The sequence below is a fragment of the Galleria mellonella genome, unplaced genomic scaffold (genome assembly GCF_026898425.1).
Source record: "Galleria mellonella isolate WM207_F2 unplaced genomic scaffold, CSIRO_AGI_GalMel_v1 utg72, whole genome shotgun sequence".
In the NCBI taxonomy this organism is placed as follows: domain Eukaryota; kingdom Metazoa; phylum Arthropoda; class Insecta; order Lepidoptera; family Pyralidae; genus Galleria; species Galleria mellonella.
Window position 1 is genome coordinate 1,397,401 of NW_026442144.1, and position 15,287 is coordinate 1,412,687.

General features: G+C 32.3%; 3 protein-coding genes across 8 annotated transcripts; 1 reads left to right on the forward strand and 2 right to left on the reverse strand.

Moving 5' to 3' along the window:
- The first annotated feature begins 4,929 nt into the window (after nucleotides 1-4,929).
- Nucleotides 4,930-13,617, forward strand: LOC113517062 (endoplasmic reticulum-Golgi intermediate compartment protein 3). 3 transcript variants are annotated; one of them, XM_026901602.3, is made up of 8 exons: nucleotides 4,933-5,164; nucleotides 5,377-5,535; nucleotides 5,614-5,753; nucleotides 6,302-6,375; nucleotides 6,464-6,629; nucleotides 6,721-6,910; nucleotides 10,112-10,313; nucleotides 13,442-13,617. In XM_026901602.3, the coding sequence occupies exons 1-8, from the start codon at nucleotides 5,071-5,073 to the stop codon at nucleotides 13,575-13,577; spliced, it is 1,161 nt and encodes a 386-aa protein (XP_026757403.2). In that variant the 5' UTR covers nucleotides 4,933-5,070; the 3' UTR covers nucleotides 13,578-13,617. The 3 variants fall into 3 exon arrangements, with proteins under 3 accessions (XP_052756835.1, XP_026757403.2, XP_031763679.2); XM_031907819.2 differs by having other exon boundaries at nucleotides 5,126-5,252; XM_052900875.1 differs by lacking the exon at nucleotides 5,377-5,535 and having other exon boundaries at nucleotides 4,930-5,164.
- On the reverse strand, nucleotides 8,001-8,564 carry LOC113517065 (reactive oxygen species modulator 1). Its single transcript, XM_026901605.3, has 2 exons — nucleotides 8,279-8,564; nucleotides 8,001-8,204 (listed from the first exon to the last, which is right to left on the reverse strand). The coding sequence occupies exons 1-2, from the start codon at nucleotides 8,407-8,409 to the stop codon at nucleotides 8,096-8,098; spliced, it is 240 nt and encodes a 79-aa protein (XP_026757406.1). The 5' UTR covers nucleotides 8,410-8,564; the 3' UTR covers nucleotides 8,001-8,095.
- Nucleotides 10,313-15,287, reverse strand: LOC113517063 (transcription termination factor 3, mitochondrial). Of its 4 annotated transcripts, XM_052900876.1 has the most exons (4): nucleotides 14,374-15,265; nucleotides 14,079-14,293; nucleotides 13,030-13,136; nucleotides 10,313-12,949 (listed from the first exon to the last, which is right to left on the reverse strand). In XM_052900876.1, the coding sequence occupies exons 1-4, from the start codon at nucleotides 14,877-14,879 to the stop codon at nucleotides 12,935-12,937; spliced, it is 843 nt and encodes a 280-aa protein (XP_052756836.1). In that variant the 5' UTR covers nucleotides 14,880-15,265; the 3' UTR covers nucleotides 10,313-12,934. The 4 variants fall into 4 exon arrangements, with proteins under 4 accessions (XP_052756836.1, XP_026757405.1, XP_052756837.1 ...); XM_026901604.3 differs by having other exon boundaries at nucleotides 10,313-13,136; nucleotides 14,374-15,287; XM_052900877.1 differs by having other exon boundaries at nucleotides 10,313-13,122; nucleotides 14,374-15,248.

Here is a 15,287-nt window from a genome sequence, read left to right on the forward strand (position 1 = left end):
TTGTTTCCTATTTCTTTCACCTAATATTTCTATAAACATAAAATATTATAAAAAGGACAATTCTAAGCTTAAAATACATTTTTCAAAATACATATTACTACTACTATTAAATATTACTTAACAGTAATCTACCTATTTAGGTATTTCTCGATTTTCGAGTTAACAGGTACTGAACACCGTCCGATGTTAAGTCTGTCAAATGTACATAGAATTTCACTACGCATTAAAGTCTATATACATAAAAAATAAATAAATATTATTAGATAGATTTTAGACAAATATAAAGAATTATTGTATGTGAGTTTGCTTTTTTAAATTTTATTTAAACGTTCAAAAATGGAGGATGTTCACAATTTGGTTGTTTATTTTACGTTTGTTACTTAATAATCTGACATTTATAAACTGATTTGGAAAATTACCTCTTTTATCTGAAAAGATTTCAGAGAGGACACATGAATTTTTATCATAATCGGTTGAGTGGGTACTTTAATTTTTAAATGAAAACAATTGGCTTTGCCGCAATTGAAGTAAATTTTTTTTTTATAAAATATACATCGGAGCTTAAAATAAAATCATATGTACTTAATTTTGATATCGCAATACGGCAATTCAACCAATTAACTTAAAAGGGAGCCTTACGTATCACTCAAGTCTAATATATTTAAAAAAAGAAAACAATAAATGCTAATTGTTTTTGACAAAATTCATATCTCCCTTGTTTAGGAGGGGAAATGGCAAATTAACCCTTGGCAGAAACACAGTCAGCCAGAGTTGAAGGTCCTAGGGAGAGAAACCTGCGTACTATGTGGACAGTATACAAGAGCATCACTTTGTGCATCTTTCCCGAGAGTAAGCTGCCTCGGAATTTCAAACGTCTGAGGTGTTGTTCCAAACTGGTTAAGATAAAACCGTTCATCATCGACAGAACAATTGGGATGATTTCGATGGACGTCACTACCCACAATTCGGTCAATACGTAAGCCAAATCGAGATATTTTCTTTTACTCTCGATTTCAGCTTTCACGAGGTTCTCGACACGCGATATGGTGACATTCATCAAAAATATCTTCGAGAGTACCCGATCCATCAGGTTACCCGACGATATCAGGTTTGTTCGCACAAACTGTCCTGCCCGTGATGATGGATCGCTCCCAATAGAGGCTGACGCTGTTACTCACGAGAGCTGGCAAGGGCTTGTATTTACGGCAACCTCTCTTTCACGAGACCATACTTGAGAGCTAACTCCTGATGGAATATTTTGGCTTCCTGGTTGTATCTGTCCAAGTACTCAGTATTGACAAGAGCTGAATAACCCGATAGCACATGTATATGTGACTACGGGATGACGACATGCCTGACAGATGTCCTCAGTGTCATCCTTCAGAATGAGCTTTCGGTAATTGTTCGGTATAATCACCTGATCCTGTCCTATATTGCACAGAAAACTCCTAGGTCTCTCCGAAGAGATAACCGAATTGTAGCCAGTGCATGGAGGTCTTCGTATTGACGTACGTCCCGTGAACGACTTTGAAGAACCTTCCGTGCAGCCATGAATCTCTCTAGCCAGAGAAAGAAGAGTAAATCATTTGTTACATTCCATGATCTCTCTATGCATACCCTCGTCTCTTTTCTTCAAAAAATATGTCCTGAGACTGTCAATCTCACGACTGTGCATGGTCTTAAGGCCTTACAAACCTTGACCATCAGCCTTCCGGCGGACATACAGCCTCGTGACTGACGACTTAGGATGACGCATTCTATAGGAGGTCATAGTTGTGCGGACTTTCTGATCCAGGGCTTCAAGGGCTGTTTGAGACCATCTGAGCACGACCCTTCCCTTCAAATTGAGTGACCCGTCTCCTCTGAACCATTTCAAGGACAATTTCAAGGTACCAATGAGGGATGATAGGTGAAGATGAAAAGGCAGATCAATTAGCCCATCGTGACGGGGGGAAAGGGATTGTTAGCAATGGAGTTTGACAACCCCATTGCAAACAATATATATTAGGTCGACCTTCACATGGTTCCCCCTGGAAACCATCGTGTATAATTCTTATTGAATTTGTCACGATGGGCTAACTGACCTGCCTCATCCTCAACCTATAATAACCTATAATCCTTCACTGATGCCCGCCGATGATGATGAAGTCGATCCGATAGGGTATATTGTTAACAATAAGTCAATTAGATCCCATTACTAACAATCCCTTCCCCCCTCCAGCAAAGTAGGAAGGTAAAATTTTGCCTTCAGAGGCAGGCAAAATCAAAATAGATTTAAAAAATCGCCCTGGAACAATCCCTTAATCTCAATCCGAAGCGGAATCCGTCAATCGCTCACCTTGGAAGTAAGGATCGTTCTATTTATAGTACATGAAATAATATTAATATCAATAAAACAGAAAAGACAACTGCCATACTCTACGCTTCTCACCCTCCATAAAAACTGTTTACTCCACAGATTTGAGAGATTGTGTCTATACTCTGTGTTCAGCAAATAATCGCTACATTATAAGAGTTGGCAGTAACTTTGTACCACGATAACCGGAAAATAAAATTCATGTTACCTTTTCAAAACAACAACACAATTTCTAGAGTTGTACCACCATCTACATTATGCCTCCATCCAAAATATCGACATCGACTATTGTCCGAAAAGACCTTGCTAATTTGTAACGTAAAATTTTCAATTTTTATGGAAAACATCTATACTAATAAAGTACTTGTGTTTAGTCACTTTATTATGTTCTACTTCAATATTAAATACATGTTTTGTTGATAAGTAACGCAAATTCTCTTTGGCATATTAAACCGAAACCGAAGAATATAATCCTCCACTATGTATGTCATTTGTGGACTATGAAAAAAGCTTTAATTCGGTCAAGACATGGGCGATACTACAATCCCTCTAGCGGTGCCAAATTGATTATAGATATATCGAAGTGCTAAAGTGTACGTACAATAAGGCTATGATGTCTATCTACATACAGAACCCGAGTACGAAACCCATCCCAATGCCAAAAAGTGTAAGATGGTGACGTCATATTTTAACTTTTGGATTGGAAAAGATATAGTATAAATATCAATAGCGAATACATCACTCACCTTCGATTTGCCGATGTCATAGTAATCATGGCAAAATCCCTGAAGGATTTGAATTTTTTTAATCAACTTAGAATGGCAAACAAGTTGACAGTCAACCTGTTAGAAAGTGGTAACCATCACCTATACACATGAGCAGTATCATGGACATAACAGAGTATACTGTTTCGCCCATGACACTTCCCATGCGCTGTCATTCATGAGGACTCAGGTGTTATTCCTCTATACCCAGTAAACTGCCATATCTTACCCTTCAAACCGAAACAAAGCTCTATTACCTTAATGGTGCTTCTCAACAGGTAGGTCTTTAGATGAATATGGACAAGACTAAAATCATGTCTAACATCCATGTCACACCTATAACAATTACGGTTGAGAACATTACTCCCGAAGTTGTCGACGAAGATGTACCTGGGACATATTGTCCGAACAGATAAGTCCAACTTCGGCCAAAGGATCAACCGACGAATTCAACTCATCTAGGCAGCGTTTGGAAAACTACACCACATATTTTTATCCAAAATACCTCAAATATGAAGATGAAGGTCTTTGTGATGACTTATGGAACCAATATATAGTTCTACACGATTGCATATATCCAAAAGCTTTAAATTACTGACTAAGCTATGGAGAGGGCTATACTCAGAATTTCTTTGCGTGATAGAATTCGAGACGAAAATATCCGCAAAAGAACCAAAGTAACCGACATAGCTCAAAGGATAAACAAACTGAAGTGGCAATGGGCTGGTTACATAGTTCGAAGAACCAACAACCAATGAGGAAGAAAGGTCATTGAATGGCAACCGTGTACAGGCAAACGCAGTGTAGGATGATCCCCTTCCCCCACTAGTTGATGTTACTACCTCAAATGCATTGTAGGGAAGTAGTGGTTGCATATGACTCAGGACCGTTTCTTATGGCGGTTTATGAGGGAAGCCTATATCCAGCAGTAGACGGATAATGGCTGAAATAATGATAATATTAAACAAGAGTTTTAAATTTGGTTCCAAGATTAGTAGCACCTGAACAAAAGACCTATTCATATTTAAATTCTTTAAATGTGAATAGATCTTTTATACATAATCAGATAATACCTGCAAACTTTAATTTTACTTAAATATTTTAATTTTATTTATTACTAAGTACGTAATTTATTAAAATACATTAGTTACTTTTTAGTTATCATGAATTAAAGTTTTATACTGTTATAACTAATAAATAAGGCTAGTATTTTGTAAATAGAATGGTCTGAATCGAAATGGATTTGATGCTTTATTGATACTTCTGGATCAAATATAGATGAACAGTATTCAAATTACAGTCTTTTTAAAACTCGGAATGCAAACAACTGCGAATTTTATAAATATATCGCATTCAATAAAGCAACCTGAAGCCTGTACTCCTCCTCCTCCATAAATTTGTCTATGATTAGTAAGAAATAAGCTGCAATTAGGCTAAATATACATTTTGTTGTAACATACCCATTTAATGGTCACTCATAGCAATTTTTAAACTATTAAACCGATCGTAAACATAAAAAAATGCATCAACGAGAATTCACATTACTCACCTGTCAAAAAAATAGATTTATAATTGTAGTTGAGTAAAATAAAATAACTAACATAGATACTTATTTTTATAAACGATCAAAATTTTATATTATGAAATAATAATTTTTTTTATGGCAGCTGTCGATATCGATATATTGGATATTACACAGTGATATAACACTATGTTGTGTTCTTACTTCGAAAAGGTAACATACATTTCAATTTTTACGTTTTATGAATATAAGACCGCTACCAATTTTTATAACGTATGATTACTCTGTGGTACCAATTATCCTTTGGCTATATACTCTTTTTTTCCTACCTATCTTTAATCTGTTGATTTATGTATAGGTATATGTATTTATTATATTTCATTTATATTTTCTTTTAAGATATTCCTTATTAAGGTATTATCACAGCCATGTCTTCACAACTAATTGATAAATTTAAACAATTAGATGCTTATGCAAAAACTTTAGAAGATTTCCGAATTAAAACCGCTACAGGTGCCGCTAGTAAGTATGTGTAAAATCTGGCATAATAGAGCAGCAGCAATATCGTCCACCCCGGCTTCAGACAGGTCTAATTTCCTAATTTGTTTCTGTAAGTACATAACTTACAGAAACTGTCGTGAAAAGTTAAAATGACTGAAACCAATACAATACAGTGAATGTGGACTACGACTTATATTATTTAGACATTTATATTGTCTTAAATTTTCTTTCAGTAACTGTAACTGGTGCTTTTATTATGATATTATTATTTTTGTCGGAACTTCACACCTATATGTCGCCCAATATTTCAGAAGAATTGTTTGTAGATACATCGAGGGGACATAAATTACGGATAAATTTCGACATTATTGTTCCCACTATTTCTTGTAATTGTAAGTGTCATTACAACTGCTTATATTACCCAATTTATAGTTATGCATATCAGCAAATTCATTCTTTTCTTTCTTAAGATTTAGTTCTGGATGCAATGGACTCATCGGGTGAGCAACATCTACAAATGGATCACAATATACACAAAAGAAGATTGGACTTGGATGGAAATCCAATAGAAGAACCAAAGAAAGAAGAAATTGCTCTCAGTTCTACCACTGTAATATATTTTTTTTAAGTTTTTTATATAAACAGTATCAAGGTTTAAATTGAGAGTATTAATTCTGAAGCTTAACAAATGCATTGTCAGTCATTTAAGACTTCACTTAAAATTTTTCACCTGAATATTTAGAATTTTCCAAATATTTTGTTACTATTAAAACTTAAAATTTCAATGATACTTGTAACAAAAAATTTCTTGCATGAGTAATATTTTAATTGACTTATATCAGCATTTGGTAATTATTCTGGCAAGTTCATATTAAGTAATGCTTATTTTTTAAAATTAACAAATAGTCTGGACTTCAGTATGAACATTCCAATGTAAAGAATTTTACTGTAACAAAAGAGATAAGTGAAATTTCTCTGTGAACATCCATTGTTCCCTTGTCTCTTACAAAAGGCAGAAAAAGTCATGTAGTAAACATCTAAATTGCTTATCCAAAATATTGTTTTACAACTGCTAATAAATAAAATGTTTTTGTTTATTAATAAAATTTATAACTTTTTATAACCCATTGTATTTGATTTTGAATTTATTTTTTATAGGTAAAACAAAATAGTTCAGAAATTGTAAAAGTGACTTGTGGAAGCTGTTATGGTGCTGCTTTCAATGAATCTCAGTAAATATCAGCTATTTTGAAAATTTATTGTAGTGCATATTTTTTATTTGAATAATGATATATATTTACCTATTACACTTTATTACAGGTGTTGCAATACTTGTGAGGATGTAAAAGAAGCATATAGACTAAGAAGATGGGCATTACCTGATTTGACAACTATTGAACAATGTAAGGATGATGAATCTATTGAAAAAACCAATTCTGCTCTTAAAGAAGGTTGTCAGATTTATGGTTACATGGAAGTAAATAGAGTATGTAATAATCTCTTTTATAAATCTTTTAAATAAGTAATGTTGTAAATTTATAAAATTTTACATAAGTAAATAAAAGATTTCATCTTAGGTAGGAGGCAGTTTCCATATTGCACCAGGCAAGAGTTTTACAATCAATCATGTTCATGTACATGATGTACAACCATACTCATCTTCAGTATTTAATACAACACATATAATACGACATTTGTCATTTGGGACAAACATTAAAAGCGCTAATACTGCTCCACTAGATGGAGCCATTGGATTGGCAAAAGAAGGTAAGTACTTAATTTGTATTAAAAATTAAACAGTATTATAAAGTAGGAGCAAATTATCAATTATTATGTATAAGGTAATTCTCTATATTATATACAAATCCAAAGTGTATCTACATCATTTTGTGCATTACATGTTCACTACTAAAGAACCAACTTTTCTATATAAATGTTACTTTGTACAATTATTTTTCAAAGATTACATTTGATTTACATGTAATAATAAAAGTCCTACAAATCTTGAAATTCATTAAAATTTTCAGAGACATTAAATAAGACCTACCTATAGATACCAAAGGCTGTGTGTTAAGATCTGATCAAGAGTAAAAATTTTGTGCTAATTTATCAAATTATATAGTGTTTACTGTTGGTTACTTTTGAGCATTATTAAAGTGGTATAAAAATACTAAACTTATAAAATTATTAGAGAAAGTAGCTTTTGATGAATGAAAATGGATTGATACATTGTGCGTATGCAAATTAAGTAGTGGTAAGGCATTATTAGAACATGAAACCATGAAATTGTTCAGTTGGTCTAATAATGTATTGCAGAAGGTGAATTTAAATCCTAGTAAATTCACCATAATGGTTTGCTGTAGTTACTAGACTCTGTCAAGTAAAACTCCTACAAAATATGAGTACTAGTTCTCATTAGTAACAAACTATTTTCTCTCTAGTAGGTATTTGTAAATAGATGAAAATGTGTGCTATTCATATGATGCTGGTGCGATACCAGTAAATAATAATTGAGTTGTTTGACCCATTGTGACAATTCCATCAGCAGTTCACCATAATGGTCCCTTAGAAGGGGCTGTAGAGAGGTTCACCTGACAAGAATATATTTTATTCTTATTTTAATGAATGATAATGGAATAGTAACCATGCCTGTGCTAATGATATACTGGTGACCACCAGTGAGAGATGATAGGTAATAATGAAAAGGCAGATCAGTTAACCCATCATAATCAACTGGGATTCAACATGATAGTTTCCAGGGAATTACATAGAGGTCGACCTGACAGGAGATAAATTGCATTCTATGAATTATATAGAAGAAATTGATGTAAATTACAATTTCAATTAAACAACAATCTACTTAATTATTATTTATTTAAACAATAATGGAAAATATTTAAACTAATTACTGCTGTATATACAAAGTTAACATCTGACCTCATTACTATCATATCAACACCGTATTCCTGTTCCAATCGCCATGAACGTGCCAAATGTTCCTCCGCCTTGAAGCATTACTTTTCCTACTGAATGAACTAACTCCCGCCCTCTAGCTCCGTATCTGGAAATAGGAAAGGTATAAGTCAAAGAAGTTAGAAGTTAAGGCAATTACAGAAAAAAAAATCTTTTACTTACCTTAAAGCAGTAAATCCGCCGAAAAGACCCCCACTGGCCATTCCAACACAAAATCCTATCATAAAACCCATTTTCATTTTGTCAAAACAGGATGGCCCTTGATTTTGGTACATTCCTCCCGGTACCGGCATTTTTATTCGCAATTATCGCCTATAACAGTTAAAATTAGTAATGAAAGAAATATTTTTTTTCTTGATTCAATGGTTCTTTGGTCTTTAGGTAATACACAGATCAGAAATTCAGAATCAGATATATTATCCAGTTCCGAATGTAAAAGTCAGTTTTTGACAGACTGTCAAAAATCAGTTTTAGAACGAGTTCAATAAAATTCATGGGGTGAATAGAAAAAACAAAAAAATTACGACTTATTCTTATGTCAACCATGCTAGGAAGTATGGTTGACATAGATGTATAATAACTATAAATCATATTTTGGTAATATAAATATTTTATCTGTTGAGACAATAATTATGAAATGCCAAATGTATTTCAATGTATGTGAAAAGATGAAGTGCAAAATTTTCGATTTGCCGATGACAATCATGGCAGATTCCCTGGAGCATTTTGAATATTATGCTCAATGATCTCAATGGTGTTTCTCGACAGGTAGATCATAAGATGAACATGGACAAAACTAAAATCATGTCTAACGTCCATGTCACATCTATACCGGTTACAATTGAGAATACTACGCTCGGAAGTTAGCGACGAGTATGTATACCTGAGACAAGTTGTCCGAATGGGTAAATCCAACTTCGACCGAGAGGTCAACCGACGAATCCAACTTGGCTGGGCAGCTTTCGGGAAACTACACCACATCTTTTCATCAAAATACCTTAGTTTGAAGACGAAAATCTTTAACCAATGCGTGTTGCCAGTGATGACTTATGGAACCGAAACATGGTCCTACACGATTGCCCGTATACAAAATTTTCAAATTACTCAGAAGGCTATGATCGAAGTTTCTTTGCGTGGTAGAATCCGGAACGGGGATATCCACAAAATAACCAAAGTAACCGACATAGCTCGAAGGATATGCAAGCTGACGTGAGGATAGCCTGGTCACATAAATAAAGGTTCTTGAGTGGCGATCCAGTGTAATCATGTGTAAATATGGGCAAACGCGGTGTAGGGACGACCCCTTACTAGATGGAGTGACGACCTGAAATGCATTGCAGAGAGTCAGTGGATGTAGGTACCTCAGGACCATTCCTTATGGCAGTCTATGGGGGAGGCTTATGTCCAGCAGTAGACGGATAATGGCTGAAATGATGAAACTAATGCAAGAGACGTAGTTTGCTACGTCTCTTGCATTATTTACATTGTCATAATTTTTTATCATTCTGTCAACACTAAACATTAAAGAAGTATTTTTTTAACTCAATTTACGGGTGTACACGTCTAAAGCAAAGGCGGGCAGGTGGTGCAAATATATTATAGATATATTATTAAATATAGATTTTTTATTGATTACAAATTTTTATATTTGTATTAAAAGCGTTCATAATTTTAACTCATTGAAGCGTGGCAACCTCGAATTATCCGTCAATTCTGAAAAACGTTTTAACTTCTGTTTCTGACTGATCATTATTTATAAATTATATATATATATATATATATATATATATATATATATATATATATATATATATATATATATATATATATATATATATATCATAATAAACAATTATCTCTCAATTTCGTTAATATTTTTGAAAATTTCCCCATTGTCTTTTGTCTCTTTTTTTATATAGTTCTTTTTTTAATGGAAACCCTAATGTATTTCTTTTGAAAGTCGATTACACAAATCAATATTAATTTTATTTTCAGGTGCTGTAATGTTCCAATATTATCTAAAAATAGTCCCAACAATGTATATAAAGCTAGACAAGACAGTTCTATACACAAATCAATTTTCAGTAACTAGACACCAAAAATCCGTCTCTAGTAATCATGCTGAATCTGGTATGCCCGGAGCGTTTTTCAGTTACGAACTATCGCCTTTAATGGTCAAATATACAGAAAAGGAAAGGTAAGCATATAAAATATATAAGTATATAACAATAAATTGTTTTAAACAATTTGGGACATTCACTGATGAGGTACGTACGCTCAAATAGGAACAAAAAAAGCAGTATTAATAAATTAGAAACTATAGTTATTTATTCGAAAATACCCCCTTTAGCTTTGACACAGACCCAAAATCACAAGGGCCTAACTTAAATTGCAACACACACCGGTTTAATGGAAAAATGGCCACTGCATAAAACCATGCCTACTTTAGAGAGTGAATACTGAGCATCTGTAGTCTTTCACTATACGAACACTAAAAATATTGAACATTATACTAGGTATATCAGAAAATTGACAAAATATTTCCGACACACTGTCATATTTTAATATAAAGTAATTATTGCAAATTAATATAAAAATGCTATTAAAATATTACAACAGTATCATGTAACAAATTTCGAAGTCGGCGGTATTTTATTTAATCCATATTTTCGAATTACTTGACCCCATATTATATTCATCACTGTCTTTTTCCCCGCTACTTTAATCTGTATATCAGAAGGAAAAAAAAACACTGCTACATGGTAGATCGCAATAAAACATTAGTACAGTGAATAAAGACAAAAATAAGACCGAACTTCGGAAAAATTAGGGGAAAGCTGGATTTTTGCATGAACCTTCCTTTTGTGATTCTAAACAAAATCCCTATTTATCCGTGTGCCGCTAAAAGTGTTACTCGGGGTTAAAGGTCACAAAAAATAGTTTTTCGCAAATATCTCATTAACGGTCACAGTTATTGAAAAAATAGTGGTTATCAAATTTGTAGCTTATGAAATTGCCTACAAAAAAAAATATCACTACTTTTTTCCGTAAAACTAAGTTTTCGAAAAAAAATATTTAAAATTTTTGAATGCTTATGTTTCTCATAAAACATTGCACTCCTTTGAGGTACAAGTGTGCTTTTTTAAGTGGTGTCCACCGTAGGCATAATCCACGTCTATTTGTGATTAAAAATTCTTAATTTATGAAGATAAATAACGAAATAAACGAGTGAGGTAAATAAAAATGAACAAATTATCAATTTTTTTACTGTTAAAAGTGATTATTATTCTAGAATACATAATAAATTATTTTTGTTTATTTATTAATAATTATGGCTCTTCTGATTCCATTTTAATTACTACCTCCATCTCTTCATTATCTTCTTCTGTTTGTTTGACTTCCATTGTTTCAATCAAGAAACACGATAGATCTATGTCTTCAGCAGGATTCAGCAGTCATTAAACTTATCGGGTGATAGATTCAAACGTTCCTGACCGTGACAATTACCATAAACTGGTGAACAATATAGTCCAACTTTTCTACAACCGCATTTCAAGTTGCAGCACTTAGTGCAATTACAAAAAATTGTGTTCAATAAAATATCAGGAGCAGGTGAAGGGAGTTTTAACTGCGTCCCAATATATAATATTATCCTGCAATGTCCATTCTAGAGGATTAAGCTCGTTGCCAAGCCATACTTTCACTTGGTAGTAGACACGATATAAATGTTGGCGAGCAGCACTAGATGTTGGCGGAAGAGTAGATAATTCTACAGGTTTTTTTAACTGCGTTAATTTTGCAAACGTTAAATATCTGTGATTATCAATAGACACTTCTTTCACAGGTGCTTTATACATAGCCAGAAGAAAACGGATACCATTATTAGAAATTATGTCGGGAGAACATTTTGTTGTAGTAAAAGCATTGGCGTAATTGCTTAATTCTTCTCAAATAATTGAAAGACATTATGGCCCTGTGAAAAATAGCTGATCTACTATCGCAACCGATCATTGCATGTAAAAATAAAATATGTTTTTTACAATCAGGATATAAGTTTAAGCTTTGTGGAGATAAGTTGTTTGAATTTTAGCTTTACCAGGTTTTAAAAAATAAATTATTTTATCACTAGGCTTTCGTGCAACACATATTACTAATAAATCTACGTCTTCACCTACAACAATACTTGTTCTTCTATCGGATTCCTCAATTGCAATATATGGTCCATATATACTACTGAGGAGTGCATGTTGCACGATATAACTTTTTATATCAAATTTTCTCGAAAATTATTAGTTTTACGGAAAAAAGTAATGATGTTTTTTTAAGGTAATTTCATAAACTATAATTTATTAACCACTATTTTTTCTATAACTGTGATTGTTAACGAGATATTCGCGAAAAACTGTTTTTTGTGATCTTTGACCCCGAGTAACATTTTTAGAGGCACACGGATCAACGGGGACTTTTGAGACTTACTTAGATCCGCAAAAGGAAGGTTCATTCAAAAATCAGGCTTTCCCCTAATTTTTTCATAGTACGTCTTTATTCTTTGTACTTTATACCAAATTTTAAGTTAAAGCTTCATAAACACAACTGTAGAAATCCTACTCAATTAGCTGTAATAGTTTTTGTTTGAAGCCAGAAATAAAATTTCTACAAATTGTTTAGCTCTTATACCCCTCATATTATTTTTTCTTACGAAAGATATTATATGTATGTAGAGATATTGTCTTCTTACAATTTTATATTATTTTTATGTTTATTTTTATTATAATGTATATATACATGCACAACGGCCATTTAACGAACTTCCGACGATTATTCCCACTTCATCTGAAAATCGAGTCTTTCACAGTCAATGATAATTACACAAGAAACAGCCACTCATCTCCGACAACATCATTGTCTCTTACCACCGCTGTCTCCCTCCACCCCTGCCCGCACCAGTCTTCTACCACCAACTTGCTAGCTTCAGTGCGAGGCAAGACACAAAGCGCCGTACGCCCCTTAAAAAAGGTTTCTGGATAAAGTAGAAACAATTTTTGGAACCAACAAACGGTAAATTCGTTAATCAATGCCTCAATATTTTTAAACTTTAAGAAATATTAGAATCAGAAAGATAATGTCAAAGGTTATTTTTTTGTGTGTATACACACAAAAAAAACGGGTAATGAAATTCCCCTCCGTTTAAAAGTGATTTAAAATCAGATTTTATTTTCAAAATATTTTGCACTAGTCCCAAGTGCAGGTAGTACTTATCTAAAGTAATAAAATACAAAAAGAGGTCCATCCATTATTTATTAAAACATTTTGTTTGTTTTGCAGATCTATTGGACATGTGGCTACAAATATATGTGCAATAATAGGAGGCGTTTTCACAGTTGCTGGTATTCTCGACACTCTTCTGTATCATTCTCTTAATGCTTTTCAAAACAAAATTTTACTTGGCAAAACTGGTTAAATAAATCAAAGAGTTTTAAGAAATATATTAAAATTACTTATATCAGTCTTTGCATATTTCTGACAAAATTCCAAATCTGTACCTTCAGCTAAAGCTATTAATGGGACATAATTTTCTTTGCTAGGATTATATTGAGCTCTTCCTAATTTCTCCAAAAACAGGTGTCGCTGTCTCAATTTGAAATTTCTACATAAAATAATACCAGGACATTTCACAATTGTGGCATGAGGTATTTTCATAATGTTATGAATATAATTAAATCTCTCTAATAACACCTTTTGATCTAAAAACAATAATAAGTATAGTGTATATCATATATATAATAATAGTTATAATAGTTGCATAATGGTATTATTATTCACTTCATGGGACTGTTACTGTTAAGCCTTATGCTTATGGCTCCTTAAAAATGTAATAAGTACTTTTGGTATAAACATGAATTAGGTGTGTAAGATAAACAAAAGGATGTGTTTGAATATCTAACTATAGAAATGTACTTACTTAGCATCCACAACTTTGGTTTTTCTAAAATCAACTGCTTCATTTCATGATCCTCAAATCCCATCTCTTCTTTGATGACAAATGTGTTCGTCATGACATGTTGAAGATTGTATGTAATGAGCTTTGGTTGTTTTGTAGCTAAAAATCTGATTTCATTGCCAATTAAATTAAATTTGTCTTGATAGAATCCCAACCTTCTGTCTATTCTAATTGTACTGCAAAAAATAAATTTAAAAAAAATTATATACTTATCTACCTATGAAGTTACACCAATGGAAAAATTATTGATACTCACCTAAACATAAGCCAAAAAGCATTTTTCGATATTATTTGTTCTATTTGATCATGAGTGAAACGTTTTGATTGTAAATAATTCACTCTTATTTTTAAGTCTTCTAGAGATTCATAGAAGATCATTGGATTAATAGTAAAAAACTTGCCAATATTATCAGTCTTAACATAATCTTTGATGAATAGTATGTGATCTTTTATATCATCAAAATTTAATTTCATAATTTTTTCAGCAACATGTGGTTTCTTTTCTATTTTATTCAAATTGACATTAAGATAAAGTAATTTTTTTAATACTTCAGACTGATTAACATATGCTGCTAAATTAAATGTATTTGGAAGGTGTGGAATAACATTAGATAAATCCTCACTTGAACTATTTATTACAGGACTAACTGTTTTTGTAGAAACTTTATTAGAATAACAAGAAGATAAACTGCAGAAATTATTCTTTCCAATAGAAAGTTTAGAAACATTAAAAATTTTTATAACTAAACCAGAATAAATCATAGTAGCATTTAAAATGTTATTTACATATGGAAGTTAACTCATCAGACAAAAACAGAGGCAAACACGAATCAAAAAGACTCACAAATTAGAGACTATTTCTAAAGGCGTCAAGAGTATATAACCAAAGAAAAATAAACCACACTTCATAGAAAAAGAATTTAGTCAGGAATATCTTACCAATCTACACAAAAAAATTTCGTTATGCTAGCCACCCTGATGTTCAAAATGGAAACGAAAAGGGTTATAATTATACTTTTATAGTAGAAACGCGACTCATGTGATAAAAGAAATATAAATTTTATATCAAATTGCATATTCCGATTAACATTTTTTAGCGAAAATAAAAGATAACCTTTTTATATATATATTATTTTACACAATATTACCCTAAGATCAAATTTTTGCAAT

Coding starts and splice junctions, on each gene's coding strand:
- LOC113517062 (XM_026901602.3), top strand. CDS start 5,071: ATGTCTTCACAACTAATTGATAAATTTAAACAATTAGATGCTTATGCA. Junction 6,376..6,463: donor GCTGCTTTCAATGAATCTCA/GTAAATATCAGC, acceptor ACTTTATTACAG/GTGTTGCAATACTTGTGAGG. Junction 6,630..6,720: donor GTTACATGGAAGTAAATAGA/GTATGTAATAAT, acceptor ATTTCATCTTAG/GTAGGAGGCAGTTTCCATAT.
- LOC113517065 (XM_026901605.3), bottom strand. CDS start 8,409: ATGCCGGTACCGGGAGGAATGTACCAAAATCAAGGGCCATCCTGTTTT. Junction 8,205..8,278: donor GGCGGATTTACTGCTTTAAG/GTAAGTAAAAGA, acceptor TCCTATTTCCAG/ATACGGAGCTAGAGGGCGGG.
- LOC113517063 (XM_026901603.3), bottom strand. CDS start 14,879: ATGATTTATTCTGGTTTAGTTATAAAAATTTTTAATGTTTCTAAACTT. Junction 14,294..14,373: donor GCTTTTTGGCTTATGTTTAG/GTGAGTATCAAT, acceptor TATTTTTTGCAG/TACAATTAGAATAGACAGAA. Junction 13,861..14,078: donor ACCAAAGTTGTGGATGCTAA/GTAAGTACATTT, acceptor TATTGTTTTTAG/ATCAAAAGGTGTTATTAGAG.